General features: G+C 66.1%; 1 protein-coding gene and 1 long non-coding RNA gene across 2 annotated transcripts in view; both read left to right on the top strand.

The window, feature by feature from the left end:
- The window catches only part of LOC122212676 (cohesin subunit SA-2-like), a 49,042-nt gene extending 32,133 nt beyond the window's left edge, over window positions 1–16,909 (top strand). The window contains exons 14-18 of the mRNA XM_042926641.1: window positions 6,427–6,525; window positions 7,959–8,038; window positions 11,140–11,247; window positions 11,937–12,048; window positions 16,772–16,909. Of these exons, the coding sequence (XP_042782575.1) occupies window positions 6,427–6,525; window positions 7,959–8,038; window positions 11,140–11,247; window positions 11,937–12,048; window positions 16,772–16,777 (405 nt within the window). The 3' untranslated portion in view covers window positions 16,778–16,909. The remainder of the gene's footprint in view (window positions 1–6,426; window positions 6,526–7,958; window positions 8,039–11,139; window positions 11,248–11,936; window positions 12,049–16,771) is intronic.
- A 122-nt stretch (window positions 16,910–17,031) lies between these two features.
- On the top strand, window positions 17,032–23,756 carry LOC122212643. The gene is made up of 4 exons (XR_006199236.1): window positions 17,032–17,113; window positions 18,884–18,976; window positions 19,066–19,155; window positions 23,675–23,756. It is a non-coding gene; the product is annotated as an uncharacterized LOC122212643 (long non-coding RNA).
- The last annotated feature ends 1 nt before the right edge of the window (window position 23,757 follows it).

Consider the following 23,757-nt stretch of genomic DNA (forward strand, 5'->3'; position numbering starts at 1 on the left):
CTCTTTCATCCCCCCTCCTCCTCCCCTCTCATTCTTCCCTTCCCTCCTCATCCCCCTCCTCTTCCTGACTCCTCCCCCTCTCCTCTTCCCCTCCTTCCTCCTTTCTCCCCCTCTCCTTTCTCCTCCTCTACTTTCTCCTCTCCCTCCATCTCCTCTCTTTCCTCCCCTCCCTCCTCCCCTTCCTTCTCTCTGTCCCCCTCTCCTTCCTCCTCTCCCTTCTCCTCTCCTTCCTCCCCTCCCTCCCTCCTCTCCTTCCTCCCCTCCCTCCCTCCTCTCCTTCCTCCCCTCCCTCCTCCCCTTCCTCCCCTCCCCCCTCCTCCTCCCCTCTCATTCTTCCCTTCCCTCCTCATCCCCCTCCTCTTCCTGACTCCTCCCCTCTCCTCTTCCCCTCCTTCCTCCTTTCTCCCCCTCTCCTTTCTCCTCCTCTACTTTCTCCTCTCCTTCCTTCTCCTCTCCTTCCTCCCCTCCCCTTCCCTCCCTCCTCCTTTCCTTCCTCCCCTCCGTCATCTCCTTCCTCCCCTCCCTCCTCTCCTTCCTTCTCTCTGTCCCCCTCTCCTTCCTCCTCTCCTTCCTCCTTCCTCCCCTCCCTCCTCTTCTCCTTTCTCCCCTCCCTCCTCTCCTTCCTCCTCTCCCTTCTCGTCTCCTTCCTCCCCTCCCTCCCTCCTCTCCTTCCTCCCCTCCCTCATCCCCTCCCCCCTCCTTCATTCCCCCTCCTCCTCCCCTCTCATTCCTCCCTTTCCTCCTCATCCCCCTTCTCTTCCTGACTCCTCCCCCTCTCCTCTTCCCCCCTCCTCCTTTCTCCCCCTCTCCTTTCTCCTCTTCTACTTTCTCCCCTCCCTCCTTTTCTTCTCCTTCCTCCCCTCTCCTTCCCTCCCTCCTTCTTTCCTTCCTCCCCTCCCTCCTCTCCTTCCTCCCCTCCCTCATTTCCTTCTTCCCCCTCTCCTTCCTCCCCTCCCTCCCCTCTCCTTCACCCCCCTCCTCCTCCCGTCATTCCTCCCCTCCCTCATCCTCTCTCCTCCTCCCCTCCCTCCTCCTTCCCCTCTCCCTCCTCCTGTTTCATCCTCCTCCTCTTTCCTCCTAACTCCTTCCCCCTCCTTCATCCCTCCTCCTCTTCCTGGCTCCTCCCCCTTCTCCCCTCCTGACTTCTCCCCCTCTCCTTCCTCCTTCTCCTCTCCCCTCTTCCTCCCCCACCTCCTTCCTCTCCCACTGAACCCTCCCACTCCTCCCCCTTCCCTTCCTCCCCTCTCCCTCCCTCCTCTCCCCCTCCCCATATCCCTTCCCCCTCCTCCTCCCCTCTCTCTTCCCTCCCTTCCTCCTCCCCTCTCTCTTCCCTCCCTTCCTCCTCCCCTCTCTCTTCCCTCCCTTCCTCCTCCCCTCTCTCTTCCCTCCCTTCCTCCTCCTGATTCCGTCTCCTCCCCCTCCCCCACTCTGCCCATCCCCCTCCCTCCTCCTTCTGACTCCTGAGCTGGGGCTCTTGTCTCATGGGCATTGCCAGAAGGGGGCAGGTGTGCAGGGACGGGGAATCTCCACGTGGTGCGCTCACTGCTTGCGCGCTGGTTGCAGGCGAGGCGCTAGGTAAGGTTCCGCGTTCTCTGGGTTTTTACCTCTTGGTGGTTTATCGCGCTGTGAGGACAGACGGCACGTTTGCGTGTGCACGCCGCGGATCGCAGGGTGGTGGCTGGTCGCGTGTGCTGGCCGGTCCTGGGTTCCAGAGTGGAGACGGGGCATGTTCTCTGAGGTGAAGGGTAGTAACAGGACGGGGACACCGGACCGTTTCTTCGTCCGCCGGAGCTTGTGCTTGTGCCCAGGTCACCGCGACGGAACGCCACCGGCCGGGACTCGTAAACCACACGCGTTCATGGCTCACATCTGGGGCTGGATGTCCCAGGTCAAGGCCGGCCGACTCGGGGTCTGGAGAGGACCTCTTCCCCGGGCCGTTTTCCCCACGTGGGGGAGGCGAGGGTCAGGGAGCTGTCTGGGGCCTTGTCGACCAGCACGGTGATCCCGTCGTGGGGACTCCGCCCTCAAGGCCGCATCGCCTCCCGGAGGCCCCGCCTCCACGCACGTTCTTCTGGGGGGCTGGGACTTCGCGTTTGCCCTTGGCGGGCACGGGGACGTTGGTCTGGAGTGGCGGCTGGCTGCTTTCCGCAGCTTCCTGAGTGCAGCTGGCTTAGTGCAGACGCAGCAACACAGTGACTTTCCTGGGGTCTTGGGGGCTGCTTGGCCTCCGCCAACGGAGCCCGTGTGCGGAGGGAGGAGGGCGGGCAGGGCAGGGCAGCGTTGCGGGCAGCGCAGGTCCTCCGGGGGGGGGGGGGGCGCGCTGTGGGCGGCTGTGACCGCAGCTCGGGGCAGGCGGTGGGCTCCGGGTTGCTTCCTGGCGCCTGGGGAGCAGGGATGCACAGCGTGGCTTTGCTCCTCTGCCCCCCCCCCCCGCCCCCCCCCGGTGCTCTGCTCTGTTTGAGGTGGGGTGAGTGGCCGTCAGGAGGGCGGGCGTCGGGAGCCTCTTCTGTGCCCCAGGGAAGGGCTGCCAGAACGTCCCCAGCAGCGGTGTCCCTGAATGCGGCCGACGGACGCGGGCTCTGCTGGCCTACAGGGACCGCGTGGCGCAGCCCGGGCCGGGTCGTCACGAGAAGCCTCGCCCCACCGCGTAGCGCGTGTGTGGCCCAGGGCCTGTGTGCGGCTTCGGGCTGTGCTGCTCAGGTCCAGGAACAATCCCTCAGAGACGGACTTGGTTTCGTACAGAGACGTGGGGGGCGGACAGGTCGCCCGCATGCCCTGCACTTGGGATTTGGCGGTCGGGAGGCATTTCTCTCCATCGGGGGGACTGTGCTGTCACTCACTGAGGAGGGTAGTAATGTCAACGCTGGAAGAGGTCGCTCAGAAATAAGCCGTGTTGCTAAGTCCACCCATGGAGGGGCGTGTTTATTTTCTCTGCTTAAGAGACACATCTTCCGGGGGCACCTGGCTGGCCCCGTGGATGGGGCCTACGACTGTTGACTTTGGAGTCCTGAGTCCCACCCCCCGGTTGGGTATGGGGCTTTAAAATTCATTTTGAAACACACAAGAAAGATGCACAAGGCTGTGTTAAGCGTGGACACTAAATTAATCCGTGTGTGAGGCAGGACAAATACCCCACATGACATGGCAACAATAGCAGACATTAATCTCTCCCAGTGCTGGAGGCTGGGAGTCTGAGATCCTGGCTGGGCAGAGACTGGGAGGTTGAGGTCCAGGCAAGGCCGAGGCTGAAAGTGTGAGGACCAGTAGGGCCTGAGTCAGGGACTCTGACATCCAGGCAGGGCTGAGGCTGGGAGTCTGAGATCTAGGTGGGGCCGAGGCTGGGGGTCTGAGATCCGGGTAGGGCCGAGGCTGGGGGTCTGAAGTCCAGGCTGGGCTGAGGCTGGGAGGTTGATTTCCAGGAGGTACCAAAGCTTGGGGTCTGAAATCCAGGAGGGGCGGAGGCTGAAAGTGTGAGGTCCAGTAGGGCCTGAGTCAGGGCCTCTGACATCCAGGTAGGGCTGAGGCTGGGACTCTGAGATCTAGGTGGGGCTGAGGCTGGGGGTCAGATCCAGACAGGGCCGAGGTTGGGGGTCTGACTTCCAGTCAGGGCCGAGGCTGGGAGTCTGAGGTCCAGGCAGGGCAGAAGCTGGGAGTCTGAGATGCAGGAGCAGTCGAAGCTGGGAGGCTGAGATCCAGGCGGGTTTGGAGGCTGGGAGTCTGAGGTCCCGACCTGGCCAAGGATGGGAGTCTGAGATCCAGGCAGGGCCGAGGCTGGGGGTCTGAGATCCAGGCAGGGCTGTGGCTGGGGGTCTGAAGTCCAGGCTGGGCTGAGGCTGGGAGTCTGAGATCTAGGTGGGGCCGAGGCTGGGGGTCTGAGATCCGGGTAGGGCCGAGGCTGGGGGTCTGAAGTCCAGGCTGGGCTGAGGCTGGGAGGTTGATTTCCAGGAGGTACCAAAGCTTGGGGTCTGAAATCCAGGAGGGGCGGAGGCTGAAAGTGTGAGGTCCAGTAGGGCCTGAGTCAGGGCCTCTGACATCCAGGTAGGGCTGAGGCTGGGACTCTGAGATCTAGGTGGGGCTGAGGCTGGGGGTCAGATCCAGACAGGGCCGAGGTTGGGGGTCTGACTTCCAGTCAGGGCCGAGGCTGGGAGTCTGAGGTCCAGGCAGGGCAGAAGCTGGGAGTCTGAGATGCAGGAGCAGTCGAAGCTGGGAGGCTGAGATCCAGGCGGGTTTGGAGGCTGGGAGTCTGAGGTCCCGACCTGGCCAAGGATGGGAGTCTGAGATCCAGGCAGGGCCGAGGCTGGGGGTCTGAGATCCAGGCAGGGCTGTGGCTGGGGGTCTGAAGTCCAGGCTGGGCTGAGGCTGGGAGTCTGAGATCTAGGTGGGGCTGAGGCTGGGGGTCTGAGATCCAGGCAGGGCCGAGGCTGGGAGGCTGAGTTCCAGGCAGGGCTGAGGCGAGGAGACTGAGATCCAGGCGGGGCTAGAGACTGGGAAACTGAGGTCCAGGGAGGGCTGAGAATGGAAGTCTGACATCCAGGAGGGCCTGAGTCTGGGACTCTGACCTCCAGGACGGGCTGAGCCTGGGAGTCTGAGGTCCAGGCAGGGCTGAGGCTGGGAGTCTGAGATCCAGGCAGGGCTGAGGTTGGGGGTCTGAGATCCAGGGAGGGCTGGAGGTTGGGAGTCTGAGGTCCAGGCAGGGTTGAGCCTGGGAGGCTGAGATCCAGGCAGGGCTGAGCCTGGGAGTCTGAGATCCAGGCAGGGATGAGGCTGGGAGTATGAGATCCAGGCAGGGCTGAGGCTGGGGTCTGACTTCTAGGCAGGACCAAGGCTGGGATTGTGAGGCCCAGGCAGGGCAGAAATGGGAGGCTGAGATCCAGGCAGGGCCGAGGCTGGAAGTCTGAGATCTAGGCAGGGCTGAGGCTGGGAGTCTGAGATCCAAGAGGGGTGGAAGCTGGGGGTCTGAGATCCAGGCAGGGCCGAGTGGGGGTTCTGAGATCCTAGCTGGGCAGAGACTGGGAGGTTGATATCTAGGAGGTTCCGAAGCTTGGGGTCTGAAATCCAGGAGGGGCCAAGGCTGGGAGTCTCAGTTCCAAACAGGGCTGAGCCTGAGAGTTTGAGATCCAGGCAAAGCCGAGGCTGAAAGTGTGAGGCCCAGTAGGGCCTGAGGCAGGGACTCTGACATCCAGTTGGGGCTGAGGCTGGGGGTCTGAGATCCAGGCAGGGCTGAGACTGGGGGTCTGAGATCCAGGCAGGGCTGAGGTTGGGGGTCTGAGATCCAGGGAGGGCTGGAGGTTGGGAGTCTGAGGTCCAGGCAGGGTTGAGCCTGGGAGGCTGAGATCCAGGCAGGGCTGAGGCTGGGAGTCTGAGATCCAGGCAGGGCTGAGGCTGGGAGTATGAGATCCAGGCAGGGCTGAGGCTGGGAGTATGAGATCCAGGCAGGGCTGAGGCTGGGGTCTGACTTCTAGGCAGGACCAAGGCTGGGATTGTGAGGCCCAGGCAGGGCAGAAATGGGAGGCTGAGATCCAGGCAGGGCCGAGGCTGGGTGTGTGAGGTCCAGTCAGGGCAGAGGCTGGGAGTCTGAGATCCAGGAGGGGTGGAGGCTGGGGGTCTGAGATCCAGGAAGGGCCGAGGCTGGGGGTCTGAGATCCAGGAAGGGCCAAGGCTGGGGGTCTGAGATCCAGACAGGGCGGAGGTTGGGGGTCTGAGGTCCAGGCAGGACAGAAGCTGGGAGTCTGAGATGCAGGAGGCGTCGAAGCTGGGAGTCTGAGATCCAGGCGAGTTTGGAGGCTGGGAGTTTTAGGTCCCGACTGGGCCAAGGATGGGAGTCTGAGATCAGGCAGGGCTGTGGCTGGGGGTCTGAGATCCAGGAAGGGCTGAGGCTAGGAGTCTGAGATCCAGGCAGGGTTAAGGCTGGGGGTGAGATCCAGAAGGGTGGAGGTGGGGGCCTGAGATCCAGGCAGGGCTGAGTCTGGGGGCCTGAGCCTCGGCCGAGGCTGGGGGTTTGAGGTCCATGCAGGGCTGAGGCTGGGTGCTCCTGATCCCCGCGCCTGGGTGTGGGACGTGGGCTCCCCCCTGTGCCCTCTGGTGGTCATGCTCTGTGCAGGTCCGTGTGCTGGTTCAGCCTTCTCATTAGGACCGTGTCGTATGGAACCAGTGCTCCCTCTAGCGACCTCATTTTCCTGATCCGCTGATTTTCCACCCCAGGGGCACACAGTCCCGTCCTGAGGTCCCGGGGGTGCGGGCTTCAACCTGGGACATGGGTCGCGCCGTGCCGCCCCTGCGGGTGTGTTTGCCGGCCGCGTGGGGGTTGCCGACACGCACAGCCCACGCAGAAGGCGAGGCCCAGGGCCCGAGGGGTGTGTCTGCTGGGGAGTCTTGGTGGGGGGCTGCCCTTCCGTGGTGACCGGGCCCCGTTTCTCTGTGCTAAAGGACGCCAGCGTGCGGATGAAGTGCATCCTGGCGCTGAAGGCGCTCTACGAGAAGAGAGAGTCGGCTATGAAGCTGGGCCTTTTCTTCCACAAGTTCAAGGTGAGTGAGATTCCGCGTCTTGGCCGCCGGGGGCGCCAACCCGAAGCGTCGCCGTGGACGTGCGGACCTCGGGCCGCGGCCATCAGCCGCTCGCCGCTCGCGGGGCTTCGGACCCGCCGGCCACGTCTCCGCCCGCTGCCTGGGGCCGCGTCCTGCGACCACGAACCGGAGGCCCCCCCTCCCCCCGGGGCCCGTCGGGGCCGAACCGCCCGCGCTTCAGAGCGCACCAGGTGACACGGGCGGAGCGTGGGCACACCCCGGTGGGTCAGTCGCGTGCTGGCGGGAGTTTTCGGGTGCGGGAGCGGGAAGGGTCAGCGCCCGCCGTCCCGACGCAGGCACACTCCTGCCGCTGGGTTGCGAGGCTCCGTGCCCCGCGTGCAGGGCCGCTCAGGGACGGTGCGACCGAAGCAAGTGCCCGGGACGATGCGGGCTGGAGCCCACGGTGAACTTGTACTCAACCTGTTCCTGAATTTGGGGACCGCACTACCACGCGGGACGCTGCGTGAGGCCCCACTGCCCGATGTGGACAGCAGGGCTCGGCGAGGACTCCCCACCGCGGGGCAGGGCCATCGGGGACTCGGACCGGGCCCCGTGGCTGGTTGGGAGCAGGGGTCGGGCCACGCTGGTGCCAGTGAACGTGCAGCCAGCGACGCGGGGCGGGGCGGGGCGGCACCAGCAGTTTGTCTCCCCCTCCGGGGGCGTGGGGGAGAAAGCAGCCTTCCTTGACCCCGTCCGGGTCCCCCGCTGGGCGTGAGCAGGAAACCCACGCGGGCGGGCCACGCGTAGAGAGGCGCGAGGGGGCCGTTAGAAGTGTGCAGGGGGGGAACTCTAGTGTCCACGAGGCGGGGGGGGGGGGGGCGGGGACGGACGGAGGGCCTCCGGGAGGTGGTGGTGAGTCCCCATGGAGGACAGCGCAGTGCCCAACCTGTGCACCGACCGGGAGCCACGGCCCCTTCGTGAGCGCAAGGGTCGTGCAAAGTCACCTACGTAGGAGAGAAGGGCTGCGGAGGCTCGTGGCGGGAGGCGCACACGTCCTGCGGAGCTCATGTCCCCACGGGCTGGGTGCGCGCAGGTGGCTGGCGTCTTCCGGAGACTCGGCGTGGTCAGGGGCGTTTCCCGGCAGCCTCGAGGCTCCAGGGCTCCTGCCTCCCGATTTCTGTGCCGAGGAATTCCGTCTCCCCGTGGGTCCACATCAGCGGCTGACGCCTGGGGACGCTCAGACTCTGGGGACACGTGGTTGTCACCGCCGTGTGACATCACCGTGTGCGCGCTCCCTGCGTCTGCGGGGACCAGGGATGCGGCCCCATGACCCTCACGGTGTGCGGGACGCCCGCCTGAGGGGACGGCCCGGCCCCGCCGTGTCCTCTGTGCACGTGGAGGCGCCCACGGTGCCGGAACCAAGCGGGCTTGTTGTGTTCTCTCGCTTCCCCTAGAAACGAATCCTGTCGATGACCCAGGACAGGCAGCCGGAGATCACGTCCGAGTGCATGCAGCTCCTGCGGCTTATATCCGAGTGAGTAGCCCTGCGGCCGTGCGGAGCCGTGTGTGCCCGTGCGTGGTCCTGCATCTGTGCAGAGCACCGCGTCCGCGCGGAACCCTGCGTCCGTGCGGAACCGTGCGTCCGTGCGTGGCCCTGCGTCCGTGCGGAACTGTGCGTCCGTGCGTGGCCCTGCGTCCGTGCGGAACCGTGCGTCCGTGCGGAATCCTGCGTCCAGAGCGCGTTTCCAGGCCACGTGGGCGGCGGGCCGGGTGCGCTGGGCGCGCAGTGACTGCGTGTGCCGCTGGCGGACCGCGGGGTGACCGTGTGCGGTGTGCAGCCCGCCCCCCCCTCCCCCGCGTAGCCGCGTGATGGTCAGCTCGCATCCTTGGGTGTGTTTGCACCGCTGCTCAGTTGGAGACCTCTGTGGCCGGTGCCCTTGCGTACGATGCGATGCGATGCGAGGGCTTGTCGGGACCTGGCTTCCTGTTCGGGGGTTCGGGGGTTCCCTGCGGGGTCCCTTCTGCCGCCGCCCTGCATCAGGGGCTCTGATGGGCCAAGGTGCTGGTGTACAAGAGGCAGCTGCAACCCGGCCAGGTCCGCAGAACCTTCTGGAAGCTCCCGGGTCCCCGCGTGCACTTGGGCCGGATACACACGGGTACACACTGCAGGTGACAGCCGCCTCGTCGAGTCAGGTGTCAGACGTTGATGTGAGACGTCTCTGGAACGGGGGACACGGGGACGCGACCTGCCGCTGGGCCGCCACGCCTAAATGCCGCGGCTGGTGCCGTGGGAACGTCTCGTGCCCTGAAGGCCAGCGTGGTGCCGTCCGTCCGCCCTGTGCGGAGGACGGAGTGGGGCCCTGGTGGGCGCCCGACCCTCCCTGGGTGTGCACCCCGACGCGGCCCAGACAGATGGAGGCTGTCGCAGCCAGAGACGGGGACGAGCACCAGACTTACCGTGTGCTGCGCGGAGGTCCCGCCAGCGGCCGGGACCCCCCAGCACCCGTCCTGCGCCACCGCCCAAGGGCAGTGGCTGGGTGATAAGGTGGCGTATTTTTCAAGGCAGCCGTCTGGACAGAGCCAGCCCACACAAGTGCCACGATCTGGGTCAGTGACCCGGTTGGCGAAAGCGTGTCTGCGTGGACCCCTGTCCAGGGTGCTGTGCCGGCGGGCCGTGGGGCCGCGTGTCCCCTGGTACTGACTTGGAGAAGCTCTTACCCGTGTGGCTTCCGACACGTGTATGCAAAAGCCCTCCGGGCGGGGACCTGAGCTCCCCCGTCTGCTCCCCAGCCGCCCCCTCCCCCACCCCCCAGCGGACACTGGCACACAGAACAGGCTCTGACGTGGCGTACCACGTGTCTGGCTTCCTGCACTCAGTGACGGTCTGCGATGAGTCGATGGTCAGAAGCCACACTCTCACGAGGAAGTGTCGATGGGTGATGCCGTTTGTCAGCCTGACTGCTGACGTGGTGGGAGGGGGCAGCTCCCACGTGATTCCAGAAAATCTGTGAGGAGGTCCCCAGATGGGTTAACACGTGAATCCCCAGATCAGTAAAGCACATTGTCCTCCCCAGTGTGGTGGGCCACATCTAATCACTCGAAGGTCCGCGTAACAAAACGTGGAGGCACTTCACGTGGCCCGGCTTGACTCCCAGCCGAGGCGTCCATCTTTTCATACCCTGGGCAGCCCCCCTCCCAGGTCCTGGGGCCGCAGCCACGTTCCGAGCCCTGGTTGGGCACCCGCGAACTAGGCTCGGTCGTGGGCAGAGCCCGTGTGCCCCACGTTGCACAGAACCAGGCGGCTTTGGGGTTTGACTTGGACAAGTCAAGCTCAGGGCTGACTCGGACCCCCCAAGGGTGCTCCTTGTGTGCCCAGAACCCCGAGGACAAACGCAGGCGTCCCCCGGGGTTGTCCCCCAGGCATCAGAGGTCGTCCACCACCGTTCAAAGCCCAGACCGGGAGGCGGGTAGGCCACCTGCCTGTGTTTCTGCCCGTGTGGGAACGTCCCTGCGGCTGTGTTTGCACATCGCTGTGCTCTGCTCATGCGGGTTCACTGGATGCGTTTGGATAAACGGTCACACTGGTGACGTCCCCCCAGGTGGTGTCAGGGGTGTCCCCCACTCATCCCCTGACTGCTCCCAGTATGGGTGCCCGTGGACATCTGCCTCCTGTCCGTGGTCGCCCCCTGTGTGCCCGCCTGCTGCGCATCAGTGATTGGCCCTGCATAGTTGCCCCCGCGTGTGCGTCCCACGCGGTTGCCTGCTGCCTCTACGTATGCACCCCTGTGTGTGCGCCCGCTGCCCCCGCGTATGCGCCCCTGCGTGTGCACCCCTGTGGGGTCGCCCGCTGCCCCTCCAAGCGCGCCCCCGCGGGGTCGCCTGTTGCCTCTGTATGCGCCCCTGCGTGTGCGCCCCCGCGGGGTCGCCTCCTGCCTCTCCGTGTGCGCCCCTGTGTGTGCGCCCCCGCGGGGTCGCCTCCTGCCTCTCTGTATGCGCCCCTGCGTGTGCGCCCCGCAAGGTTGCCTCCCCTCTCCGTATGCGCCCCTGCGGGGTCGCCTCCTGCCTCTCCGTATGCGCCCCTGCGGGGTCGCCCGCTGCCCCTGTGTATGCGCCCCTGCGTGTGCACGCCCGTGGGGTCGTCCGCTGCCTCTCCATGTGCACCCCTGCGTGTGGGCCCCCACGGGGTCTCCCTCTGCCCCTGCGTGTGCGCCCCCTCTCGGTGGCCTGCTTGGAGTCAAGAGCGCTCTCCTGGGGAGGGTCAGGTGACAGGTGGCTCAGGTGCACACGTGGGAGAGGACAGAGTGGTTTTCCCTTCCTTTGGGGCTAGCAGGTGGCTGGAGGGGAAGGAACCCAGACACGGAGGCCCTGCGGGGGGGAGGCCTTCCCAGGAGGCTGCTCACGTCGTCTTGGCTCACGTGGGTCCTTCTCGCGCGGCCTCAGCTCCTGTCCTGGGACGCGGGCCGCCCCAGGGGAGCTCGGTCCGGCAGGAACTGCAGGGGCGGGGGCATGTCTAGGGGAAGCCGAGGTTGGGGCCCTCGATTTAGCGAAGAGCCTCCCTTCGCTCTCCGCGGGGACAGACGCCTGTGGCCGTGTCCCGCGTGCACGGGCCCCGGACTCACGCGCGCCTCCCCTCAGGCACTACGTGGGCGTGTTCTCATCCATGGAGTACGTCTTCTTGTTCCAGTTCGTGTACGCGGCCTACAGGCCCATGGCGACCGCCGCGGGCGAGCTCATCTGTAAGAGGTAAGGCCGGAACACGTGACGGTGTCTCCAGGGCTGTGATGGCACCGTGATGTTTGGGGGGGGGGGGGGGGGGGGCTCCCGCGTCCTGCCAGGTGGACTCGCAGATGGAGGAGGGTGGGGGCAGCGGGAGGCCCCAGGGACCAGGGGAGCAGCAGGGCCCCCGAGCAGGGCTTGCACAGGACAGCAGGTGTGGGCCCCGAGGCACAGGACAGGATGGATGGGAACGGCAGCGCAAAGGACGAGCGTGGCTGGGGGACTTGATCCGCGTTATAGGCGCGCCCCTTCCCGCACTGGTCTGACCAGGTGGTAGAGGCCCCCTCGGGGGCCCCTACCGGCCTGAGGTCCTGTCCTGGGCCACCTGGCTGTCTCGCCCTCCCTAATGGGTCTGCGTTCAGGCGGGGGTCCGCGTCCTTTGGGGGTCTGACGTGCGGCAACGGGGGGCAGTCCTGTCGTCTGTTCCCACTGCAGTGCTGGCCTGAGCTGGCAGTGGGGTCGGACAGACAGAAGTCATTCTAGAGCTTTCCTCCCTGGGCCGTGTCCTGCGCCCGCGGCCTCCCGGCGTGCCTGCTCCCCAGCTCACTGCGTTGCACGTGTGCGTGCAGGGAGCCACAGGACCTCGGGCACCAGCAGGTGCGGGGAGCCCCCCCCGTCCAGGCTGATGCTGGGGTCGCTCTTTCTGATCCCACTAGGCTCCTGGCCCCCCCGCCCCAAGAAGGTTTCTTTGGTCAAAACCCTCCCGACGAGTTTGACAGAAACATCCAGAACATGAAGACGCTCATCGACTTTTACTTGCAGGGCGAGGTGAGGGTGTGGCAGCACAGGGCCCGGGGCCGGGTTGTCCGAGTCGCGGGAGGGACCTGGACCCGTGTCCTGCAGCCCACGTTGCATGCCACGTCCCGTGTCCCACGCCCCGTGTCCCGTGTCCCGTGCCGCGTCCTGCGTCCGGCTGACGCGGGGCTTGCTTCCTGTGTGAACGCCTGCCGCGGGCACACGGGCGTCAGGGCTCTGGGTGGGTGTCCCCGTTTGTCCTCACGTGTCCACCACACGGGTGGGTCGGGGAGGGGGCCGTTCCTGCCCATGTCCTCACGTGTCCCCTCCACCAGGTGTCACCACGTGTCCACCCCTGGTTGTCACACGTCCCCTGTGTCATCAGGCGTCTGCCTGTGTCATTACGAGTCCCCTCTGTCATCACACGCCCCTCACGTCGCGTGTCCTTTCTGTGTCATCACACGTCCCCCGTTGTCACGTGTCCCCCCCGTGTTGTCACGTATCCTTCTCGCCCTTGTCACGCATTCCTTCTACGTCGTGCTGTCATGTGTCCCCCTGCGTCCTCACACGTCCCCCTGCCTGTGTCATCACACGTGGCCTGTGTCCTCAGTGTCCCCCGTCCCACGTATCGCGTGCTCCTGTAACATCATCGTGTCTTTCCTTCCGCGTCGTCACGACTTTACACGTGTGGCCCGTCCCTGTCAGTTCCACAGACACGTCCCATACCTGGTGGACGGCCTGTGGGACGCGGCGCCCGCCCTGGTCCGGAACTGGGAGTGCATGACGGCCCTGCTGCTGGAGCCACGTGGCGGGCGCCAAGGTGAGCGTGGCCAGAGGCCGGCTCTGAGTCGTGGATGGGGGCCAGCGATCCCGCTGGCCTCCCGGCCGTCCCTGCCAGGCACACCATCCCCCGTCCTGCCGTCCCTGTTCCTCTGTGACCCACCGGCCGCTGTGTCCCGCTGCCCCCTGTGTCCCGCTGTCCCGTGTCCTTCTGTCCCTGTGTCCCGCTGTCCCCCGTGTCCTGCTGTCTCCCCGTGTCCTTCCGTCCCTGTGTCCTGCTGTCCTGTGTCCCGCTGTCCCCTGTGTCCTTCCATCCCTGTGTCCTGCTGTCCCCCGCTGTCCCCGTGTCCTGCCGTCCCTGTTCCTTTGTGACCCACCAACTGCTGTGTCCTGCTGTCCCCCGTGTCCCGCTGTCCCCCGTGTCCCGCTGTCCCCCGTATCCTGCTGCCCGTGTCCCGCTGTCCCCCGTGTCCTGCTGTCCCGTGTCCTGACATCCCTATTCCTCTGTGACTTGCTGTGCTGCCCCGTGTCCTGCTGTCCCCCCCCGTGTCCTGCTGTCCCCTCCTGGTGTCTCACTGTTCCCTCCTCCCCATGTCCCACTGCCCCCAGGCTTCCGTCCTGCCAAGTGTCTGTCCATATAGGCAGTGACACAGCCCTGTCGAGCCTCCTGTGCTGCACCCGCTCCCTGAGTGGCTGCTTGGGGAGCATACCCATGCTTTCCTGCGGTGAGGGGTCCTCAGGCCTCGAGGCTGGGGTGTCACAGGGCTCTAGTGTGGGGTCCACAGGACGAGGGCCACAGACTGACTTGCCATAAGAGGATCAGCCTGGGGGCCACTGAAGCCCAAAGCCCGGGCCCCAGAGGCAGGGTGCACGGTGGGCAGAGTGCCCAGCGGATGAGCCCCCAAGCAGCTGGGGTGCCCTCGCCTGCCCCTCCAGGCCCAGCAGACAGCCCGTCCTCCCTGCCAAACTCCCCTCGGCAGACACAGGTGTCGTCGGCCACAGCCAGGAGTCCCGGTGCCATTTATGACGTAGCCCAGGCCTGTCACGTTCCTGGAGGGACCCGCAGCTCTGACCGCGCTCCTTGGGGTCCCTGAAGGGGCCTGTTTCTTTGTCATGGGGATGCGTCCTTTCCTCTGACTGAAATCTCTGGGGCCCAGCTGTGTGGTCTGCGTTTCTTGGCTCTGACTGTGGGCCTGCTCCTGCTATGCCTGGGCTCATAGGGCTAGCTCCAGGACATGACAGACTAGGCAGGAGACCCATGTGTGACATTCTCAGGCTGGCTGTGACACATGATCTCAAACCCAGTGGTTAAATGAGAATCCATCCTGTCTTAGGTCTGGAAACCAGAAGTCTGAGATACAGGCAGGACAGGACCGCTGAGATCCGGGGGGGCAGGACCTCTGAGATCCAGGAGGGGCAGGGCCACTGAGATCCAGGCAGGGCAGGACCACTGAGATCCAGGAGGCGCAGGGCCACTGAGATCCAGGGGGGGCAGGACCTCTGAGATCCAGGAGGGGCAGGGCCACTGAGATTCAGGCAGGGCAGGACCACTGAGATCCAGGCAGGGCAGGGCCACTGAGATCCAGGAGGGGCAGGGCTGTTGAGATCCAGCAGGGCAGGGCCACTGAGATCCAGGAGGGGCAGGGCCACTGAGATCCAGGAGGGGCAGGGCCACTGAGATCCAGGAGGGACAGGGCTGTTGAGATCCAGGCAGGGAAGGGCCGCTGAGATCCAGGAGGGGCGGGACCCCCTGAGATCCAGGCAGGGCAGGGCCACTGAGATCCAGGCAGGGAAGGGCCACTGAGACCCAGGAGGGGCAGGACCCCTGAGATCCAGGCAGGGCAGGACCCCTGAGATCCAGGAGGGACAGGGCTGTTGAGATCCAGGCAGGGAAGGGCCGCTGAGATCCAGGAGGGGCGGGACCCCCTGAGATCCAGGCAGGGCAGGGCCACTGAGATCCAGGCAGGGCAGGGCCACTGACACCCAGGAGGGGCAGGACCCCTGAGATCCAGGAGGGGCAGGGCCATTGAGATCCAGGCAGGGAAGGTCCACTGAGATCCAGGAGGGGCAGGGCCACTGAGACCCAGGAGAGGCAGGACCACTGAGATCCAGGAGGGGCAGGACCACGGAGATCCAAGAGGGGCAGGGCCACTGAGATCCAGGAGGGGCAGGACCACGGAGATCCAGGAGGGGCAGGGCCACTGAGATCCAGGCAGGGAAGGGCCACTGAGATCCAGGAGGGGCAGGGCCATTGAGATCCAGGCAGGGAAGGGCCGCTGAGATCCAGGAGGGGCGGGACCCCTGAGATCCAGGCAGGGCAGGGCCACTGAGATCCAGGCAGGGCAGGGCCACTGAGATCCAGGCGGGGCAGGGCCACTGAGACCCAGGAGGGGCAGGACACCTGAGATCCAGGCAGGGCAGGACCCCTGGGATCCAGGCTGGGCAGGGCCACTGAGATCCAGGAGAGGCAGGACCCCTGAGATCCAGGTAGGGCAGGACCACTGAGATCCAGGTAGGGCAGGGCCACTGAGATCCAGGAGGGGCAGGGCCACTGAGATCCAGGCAGGGCAGGGCCACTGAGACCCAGGAGGGGCAGGACCCCTGAGATCCAGGCAGGGAAGGGCCACTGAGATCCAGGTGGGGCAGGGCCACTGAGATCCAGGAGGGGCAGGGCCACTGAGATCCAGGAGGGGCAGGGCCACTGAGATCCAGGCAGGGCAGGGCCACTGAGACCCAGGAGGGGCAGGACCCCTGAGATCCAGGCAGGGAAGGGCCACTGAGATCCAGGCAGGGCAGGGCCACTGAGATCCAGGAGGGGCAGGGCCACTGAGATCCAGGCAGGGCAGGGCCACTGAGACCCAGGAGGGGCAGGACCCCTGAGATCCAGGCAGGGCAGGACCCCTGGGATCCAGGCTGGGCAGGGCCACTGAGATCCAGGAGAGGCAGGACCACTGAGATCCAGGTAGGGCAGGACCACTGAGATCCAGGTAGGGCAGGGCCACTGAGATCCAGGAGGGGCAGGGCCACTGAGATCCAGGCAGGGCAGGGCCACTGAGACCCAGGAGGGGCAGGACCCCTGAGATCCAGGCAGGGAAGGGCCACTGAGATCCAGGTGGGGCAGGGCCACTGAGATCCAGGAGGGGCAGGGCCACTGAGATCCACGAGGGGCAGGGCCACTGAGATCCAGGCAGGGCAGGGCCACTGAGACCCAGGAGGGGCAGGACCCCTGAGATCCAGGCAGGGCAGGGCCACTGAGATCCAGGCAGGGCTGTGCTCCCTCCAGAGGCTCCAGGGGAGGGTCCTCCCTGCCTCTTCCAGCTTCTGGGGCTCCAGGCGTCCCTGGGATTATGGCTGCGTCCCTCCCGTCTGTCACCGCTCCTCCACAGGGCTTCTTCTGTGTCTGTGTCGTTTTCTGTCTCTTATAAGGACATTTGTCCCTGGGGTTAGGGCCACCCTCATCCAGGCTGACCTCATCTTGGGTCTTTCACTTAATCACATGTGCAAAGATTCGATTTTCCCACAAGGTCCCTTTGTGAGGTTCCGCGTGGGTGTGACTTTGGAGCGAAAGCCAGTGCAGAACGCTCCGTGAGCAGACGTGTGGTCAGCTGGATGGTTTCAGACCCGCGTCCTAGCATTTTGGGGCAAAGCCAGGTGAACCCCGGTCTGCGGTCCCGTCGGGTGCTGCCCTGAGGACGTGTGCGTCTGTCCCAGCCCGGGCCAGCGCCAGGTCCCACGTTGACCTGAACGGGTGACAGGGGGTCCCTTTGCGTGCGGTTTGAGCGGAGGGCTGGCCCCGGGGGCTCTGGTCTGTGTGTCACTGAGCCCACGAGCCGTCGGCCTGTGGCCGTGCCCGGGGGCCCCACCACGCTCGCCCCGCGCCCGGCTCCCCGAGGCCCCTCAGAGCCCTGCGGCGGCCAGAGCGCCGTGTGTCCCCGTGAGGCTCGGAGGGCGCTGACCGGACCCCGTCTCCTTGCAGCGCTGACGAGCCAGCAGGAGAGAGTCCTCATCGAGATCCTCGTGGCCGCCGTGCGACAGGCCGCAGAGGGCCACCCCCCTGCTGGCCGCGAACTGGGCAAGAGAGTCAGTGCCACCCCCGCCCCCGCCCGGATGCGCTTCGTCCCCTGTGCTGACCGCTGGCTGTGGCTGCTGCGCCCTTGCTGTCAGTGCCGGGGCTCTGGGGGTGCCCGCTGCGGCCTCGGGCTCGCGGGGCTCCCCCACCCCCACCCGCGCGGCCGCGCGATCGCTTGCTGCCTTGTGCTTGGCGCGCTAGCTGCTCACTGGGCCGCTGGCTCTGCGGGCGGGGCTCCCGGCCACCCAGGTAGGTCTCGCTGACTGTGCCTCCCAGCTCCTGCCCGCCCCTCCTGCCGCTACCAGCCCTCTGCCAGCTGTTCCCGTGTGAGCCGTCCGCCTCCCCGGGGGGGCACCCCACAGTCCCCCGCCTGGTTCACACCGGACACAGCAGTGTGTCAGCCAGCTCCCGAATCGTCTCTGTGTGGGTCTCTGGTGCTGCTGGGACAGAAGATCACACCCGAGTGGACCTAGGACCACGGGGGTTGGGCGTCCTGCCCCAGCTCTGGAGAAGAGGAGTCTGACATCCAGGCAGGGCAGGGCTGGCCAGATCCAGGCAGGGCAGGACCCCTGAGATCCAGGCAGGGCAAGGCCTCTGAGATCCAGCTGGGGCAGGATCCCTGAGATCCAGGCAGGGCAGGGCCACTGAGATCCAGGCAGGGCAGGGCCACTGGGATCCACGAGGACAGGGCCGCTGAGATCGAGGAAGGGCAGGACCACTGAGATCCAGGGTGGGCAGGGCCGCTGAGATCCAGGTGGGGCAGGGCCATTGACATCCATGAGGGGCGGGACTACTGAGATCCAAGCGGGGCAGGATCCCTGAGATGCAGGAGAGGCAGGACCACTGAGATCCAGGAGGGGCAGGGCTGCTGAGATCCAGGCAGGGCAGGGCCACTGGGATCCACGAGGGGCAGGACCACTGAGATCCAGGCAGGGCAGGGCCGCTGAGATCCAGGAGGGGCAGGACCCCTGAGATCCAGGTGGGGCAGGGCCATTGACATCCATGAGGGGCGGGACTACTGAGATCCAAGCGGGGCAGGATCCCTGAGATGCAGGAGAGGCAGGACCACTGAGATCCAGGAGGGGCAGGGCTGCTGAGATCCAGGCAGGGCAGGGCCACTGGGATCCACGAGGGGCAGGACCACTGAGATCCAGGCAGGGAAGGGCCACTGAGATCCAGGGGGGGCAGGGCCGCTGAGATCCAGGCAGGGCAGGGCCACTGGGATCCACGAGGACACGACCGCTGAGATCCGGGCATGGCAGGGCTGCTGAGATTGAGGAGGGGCAGGACCATTGAGATCCACGAGGGGCAGGACCACTGATCCAGGCAGGGCAGGGCCACTGAGATCCAGGCAGGGCAGGACCCCTGAGATCCAGGAGGGGCAGGGCTGTTGAGATCCAGGCAGGACAGGATCACTGAGATCCAGGCAGGGAAGGGCCGCTGAGAACCAGGAGGGGCAGGACCCCTGAGATCCAGGCAGGGCAGGGCCAGCGAGATCCAGGAGGGGCAGGGCCACTGAGTTCCAGGTAGGACAGGACCCCTGACACCCAGCCAGGGAAGGGCCACGGAGATCCAGGCAGGGCTGTGCTCCCTCCAGAGGCTCCAGGGGAGGGTCCTTCCTGCCTCTTCCAGCTTGTGGGGCTGCAGGCATCCCCGGGCATTTGGCCACGTCCCTGCTGTCCTTGCTTCTATTTTCATGTGGCTGTCACGTCCTCCCCTGTGCACGTGTCTGGCTCTGTCCTCTGATGTGTCTTTTTAACGACACCCCAGTCCTACCGGACGAGGGTGAGCCGTAAGGCCTGAACTTGGGGGAGACGACCCAGTGTTTCTTGACGGTTTCCACGCACGTGAACTAGCGTTTCTGGAACAAACCCCCGGAGTAGCACTCTGGAGCTACACCTGTGATGTGGGGGCAGCGCTGCCTGGGTGTGATCTGGGCCCGTGTCGGCCGGTCCCAGGGCCACCGCGAGACTCACACGGGTCGGCCGTGGGCTCAGGCCACGCTCGCTCTGCCCACAGGCCGCCAGGGAGGTGGACGGGACCCGCCGCTGGCGTGAGCGTGCCAGCATGAGCCGACACTTTGTGAAGGTGCTGCCCCAGCTGCTGTCCAAGGTGCGGGGCGGGGAAGGTCAGGGGGCGGGGAGGCGGCGGGGGCGCGGGGGCGGGCCGGGAAGGCCCGTTCACGCCTGGTCTGTGCGCAGTTCGCCGCGGACAAGGAGAAGGTGACGCCCCTCCTGCAGATCCCGCAGTACTGCAACCTGGACGTGTATGACAAGGACGGCCTGGGCTCGGTGAGTCGCGGGACTCCGCCCCTCCCCCCTGCGTTCTGCCCGTGGGGGCCGCGGTCCCCCTCCCCGGGCTGCAGGCGTGGGGCACGGCGGCCGCCACATCATCGTCTGCCCCTGTGTCCTGCCACCCTCCCGAGGCCTGGGGCGTCACGCCTCCGAGGCTGCTCTTTCGTGCTGGTCTGTGCTGAAGGAGCGTCCCCCTGTCCAGGGCGGTGGCCCGGGCCCCGTCAGGGGGTGTCTGGGTCACCTGGTCAATGCCTCCCTGCAGCTCGAGGTGGGTGGTGGGGCCCGATGACAGGGCAGGACCGGCAGGGCTGTGAAGACAGAGGCACCGACCGCTGTCTCGAGTTTTCATGGCGAGAAGGTCAGATGCCTGGTTCTGGGTGGCGCTCTGGGGTCTCGTCCTCAGGGTGCCCGTGGGCACAGAAACTGGTAAAGCCCCGGGAGCTTGTGGGCTGTGCCCTGCGTGTGGGTACGGTCGGGGCGGGGGGCAGGAGAGGTGGGATCTGAGGGGGACGCGGGGGGCCCAGGCGGCTACTGGAACATTCTGCCCACCTTGTCCCCACCGCAGGTGCAGCCATCACCCATAGTGGTGGGAGGGTCCACACAGACTCACAGTTCCCGTGACCTCTTCCTCTTGGCCCCATGTCCCCCTCATGACCCCACCTGGCCCTTTCTTCTGGCTCCTGACCTCCTCCCCTAACCTCTGACCTTCTCCCTGGCCCTTTATCCCTCAACTCTCTGAACTATGACCTTTCCCCTTGACCCAGGCATCCCCAGGCTTTCCCCCTCAATAGCCTGACCTTTCCCCGGCAGTTTCCTGCTTGACTCTGTGACCTCCCCGACCTTTCCCCTTGGTGCCATGACCCCATGACCCCGGATCTTTCCCCCTTCACCCCCATGATCTCCCCGACCTTTCCCCTCAGTGCCCTGGCCCCTGGCCTTTCCTGGTCAGTGCCATGACCCCCTGACCCTGGATCTTTCCCCCTCAACCCTATGATGTCTTGACCTTTCCCCCTCAACCCCATGACCTCTCGACCTTCCCCCTCCCTCTCTGTCATGACCCCTGACCCCTGACTTTTCCCGTCAATGCCATGACCTGTGACCCCCAACCTTTCCCATCAACGCCATGACCCCATGACCCTGGATCTTTCCCCCTCCATCTCATGACCTCCCCGACCTCTCCCCCTTGGTTCCATGACCCCACGACCTCCCGATCTCTCTCCCTCGGTGCCATGACCCCCGACCTTTCCCCTCACTGTCATGACCCCACGACCTCCCGACCCTTCCCCTCGGGGCCATGACCCCCTGACCCCGGATCTTTCCCCCCTCAACCCCATGACCTCTCGACCTTCCCCCCCTCACTGTCATGACCCCTGACCCCCGACCTTTCCCGTCAATGCCATGGCCTGTGACCCCCAACCTTTCCCATCGACACCATGACTCCACGACCCTGGATCTTCCCCCTCCATCTCATGACCTCCCCGACCTTTCCCCTCAGTGCCATGACTCCTGACCCCTGGCCTTTCCCCCTCTGTCTCATGACCTCCCTGACCTCTCCCCCTCGGTGCCATGACCCCATGACCTCCCTCCCTCGGTGCCATGACCCCCGACCTTTCCCCTCACTGCCATGACCCCACGACCTCCTGACCCTTCCCCTCGGTGCCATGACCCCCTGACCCTGGATCTTTCCCCCTTCAGCCCCATGACCTCCCCGACCTTTCCCCTCGGTGCCATGACCCCACGACCTCCCGACCTCTCTCCCTCGGTGCCATGACCCCCGACCTTTTCCCTCACTGCCATGACACCACGACCTCCCTCCCTCGGTGCCATGACCCCCGACCTTTCCCCTCAGTGCCATGACCCCTGACCCCTGGCCTTTCCTCTCAGTGCCATGACCCCCTGACCCTGGATCTTTCCCCCTTCAGCCCCATGACCTCCCCGACCTTTCCCCTCGGTGCCATGACCCCACGACCTCCCGACCTCTCTCCCTCGGTGCCATGACCCCCGACCTTTTCCCTCACTGCCATGACACCACGACCTCCCTCCCTCGGTGCCATGACCCCCGACCTTTCCCCTCAGTGCCATGACCCCTGACCCCTGGCCTTTCCTCTCAGTGCCATGACCCCCTGACCCTGGATCTTTCCCCCTTCAGCCCCATGACCTCCCCGACCTTTCCCCTCGGTGCCATGACCCCACGACCTCCCGACCTCTCTCCCTCGGTGCCATGACCCCCGACCTTTTCCCTCACTGCCATGACACCACGACCTCCCTCCTCGGTGCCATGACCCCCGACCTTTCCCCTCAGTGCCATGACCCCTGACCCCTGGCCTTTCCTCTCAGTGCCATGACCCCTTGACCCTGGATCTTTCCCCCTCCGTCTCATGACCTCCCCAACCTCTCCCCCTCGGTGCCATGACCCCACGACCTCCCTCCCTCGGTGCCATGACCCCACGACCTCCCGACCCTTCCCCTCGGTGCCATGACCCCCTGACCCCGGATCTTTCCCCCTCAACCCCATGACCTCCCCAACCTCTCCCCCTCGGTGCCATGACCCCACGACCTCCCTCCCTCGGTGCCATGACCCCCGACCTTCCCCTCACTGCCATGACCCCACGACCTCCCGACCCTTCCCCTCGGTGCCATGACCCCCTTACCCCGGATCTTTCCCCCTCAACCCCATGACCTCCCCGACCTTTCCCCTCGGTGCCATGACCCCACGACCTCCCGACCCTTCCCCTCGGTGCCATGACCCCCTGACCCCGGATCTTTCCCCCTCAACCCCATGACCTCCCCGACCTTTCCCCTCACTGCCATGACCCCACGACCTCCCGACCTTTCCCCTCGGTGCCATGACCCCCTGACCCCGGATCTTTCCCCCCTCAACCCCATGACCTCCCCGGCCTTTCCCCTCACTGCCATGACCCCACGACCTCCCTCCCTCGGTGCCATGACCCCCGACCTTCCCCTCACTGCCATGACCCCACGACCTCCCGACCCTTCCCCTCGGTGCCATGACCCCCTTACCCCGGATCTTTCCCCCTCAACCCCATGACCTCCCCGACCTTTCCCCTCGGTGCCATGACCCCACGACCTCCCGACCCTTCCCCTCGGTGCCATGACCCCCTGACCCCGGATCTTTCCCCCCTCAACCCCATGACCTCCCCGGCCTTTCCCCTCACTGCCATGACCCCACGACCTCCCGACCCTTCCCCTCGGGGCCATGACCCCCTGACCCCGGATCTTTCCCCCTCAACCCCATGACCTCCCCGACCTTTCCCCTCACTGCCATGACCCCACGACCTCCCGACCTTTCCCCTCGGTGCCATGACCCCCTGACCCCGGATCTTTCCCCCCTCAACCCCATGACCTCCCCGGCCTTTCCCCTCACTGCCATGACCCCACGACCTCCCGACCCTTCCCCTCGGGGCCATGACCCCCTGACCCCGGATCTTTCCCCCCTCAACCCCATGACCTCCCCGGCCTTTCCCCTCACTGCCATGAACCCACGACCTCCCTCCCTCGGTGCCATGACCCCCGACCTTCCCCTCACTGCCATGACCCCACAACCTCCCGACCCTTCCCCTCGGTGCCATGACCCCCTTACCCCGCATCTTTCCCCCCTCAACCCCATGACCTCCCCGACCTTTCCCCTCGGTGCCATGACCCCACGACCTCCCGACCCTTCCCCTCGGTGCCATGACCCCCTGACCCCGGATCTTTCCCCCCTCAACCCCATGACCTCCCCGGCCTTTCCCCTCACTGCCATGACCCCACGACCTCCCGACCCTTCCCTCGGTGCCACGACCCCCGACCTTCCCCTCACTGCCATGACCCCACGACCTCCCGACCCTTCCCTCGGTGCCATGACCCCCGACCTTCCCCTCACTGCCATGACCCCACGACCTCCCGACCCTTCCCCTCGGGGCCATGACCCCCTGACCCCGGATCTTTCCCCCCTCAACCCCATGACCTCCCCGGCCTTTCCCCTCACTGCCATGAACCCACGACCTCCCTCCCTCGGTGCCATGACCCCCGACCTTCCCCTCACTGCCATGACCCCACGACCTCCCGACCCTTCCCCTCGGTGCCATGACCCCCTTACCCCGCATCTTTCCCCCCTCAACCCCATGACCTCCCCGACCTTTCCCCTCGGTGCCATGACCCCACGACCTCCCGACCCTTCCCCTCGGTGCCATGACCCCCTGACCCCGGATCTTTCCCCCCTCAACCCCATGACCTCCCCGGCCTTTCCCCTCACTGCCATGACCCCACGACCTCCCGACCCTTCCCTCGGTGCCACGACCCCCGACCTTCCCCTCACTGCCATGACCCCACGACCTCCCGACCCTTCCCTCGGTGCCATGACCCCCGACCTTCCCCTCACTGCCATGACCCCACGACCTCCCGACCCTTCCCTCGGTGCCACGACCCCCAACGCCCCCCCCCCTCCCCACCTCTCCCGTCGGCCCCGTGCCACGGTCCCTGAGCGGTCGTCTGCCCCCCACCCCGCCTCCCGCAGTACCTGGACTCGGCCCTGCTGGAGCTGGACTGCCTCGTGCAGCGGCACTCGGACGTGGCGGTGCTGGAGGCCTGTGCCCGCGC

Source organism: Panthera leo, chromosome Y, assembly GCF_018350215.1.
Source record: "Panthera leo isolate Ple1 chromosome Y, P.leo_Ple1_pat1.1, whole genome shotgun sequence".
NCBI classification, from domain to species: domain Eukaryota; kingdom Metazoa; phylum Chordata; class Mammalia; order Carnivora; family Felidae; genus Panthera; species Panthera leo.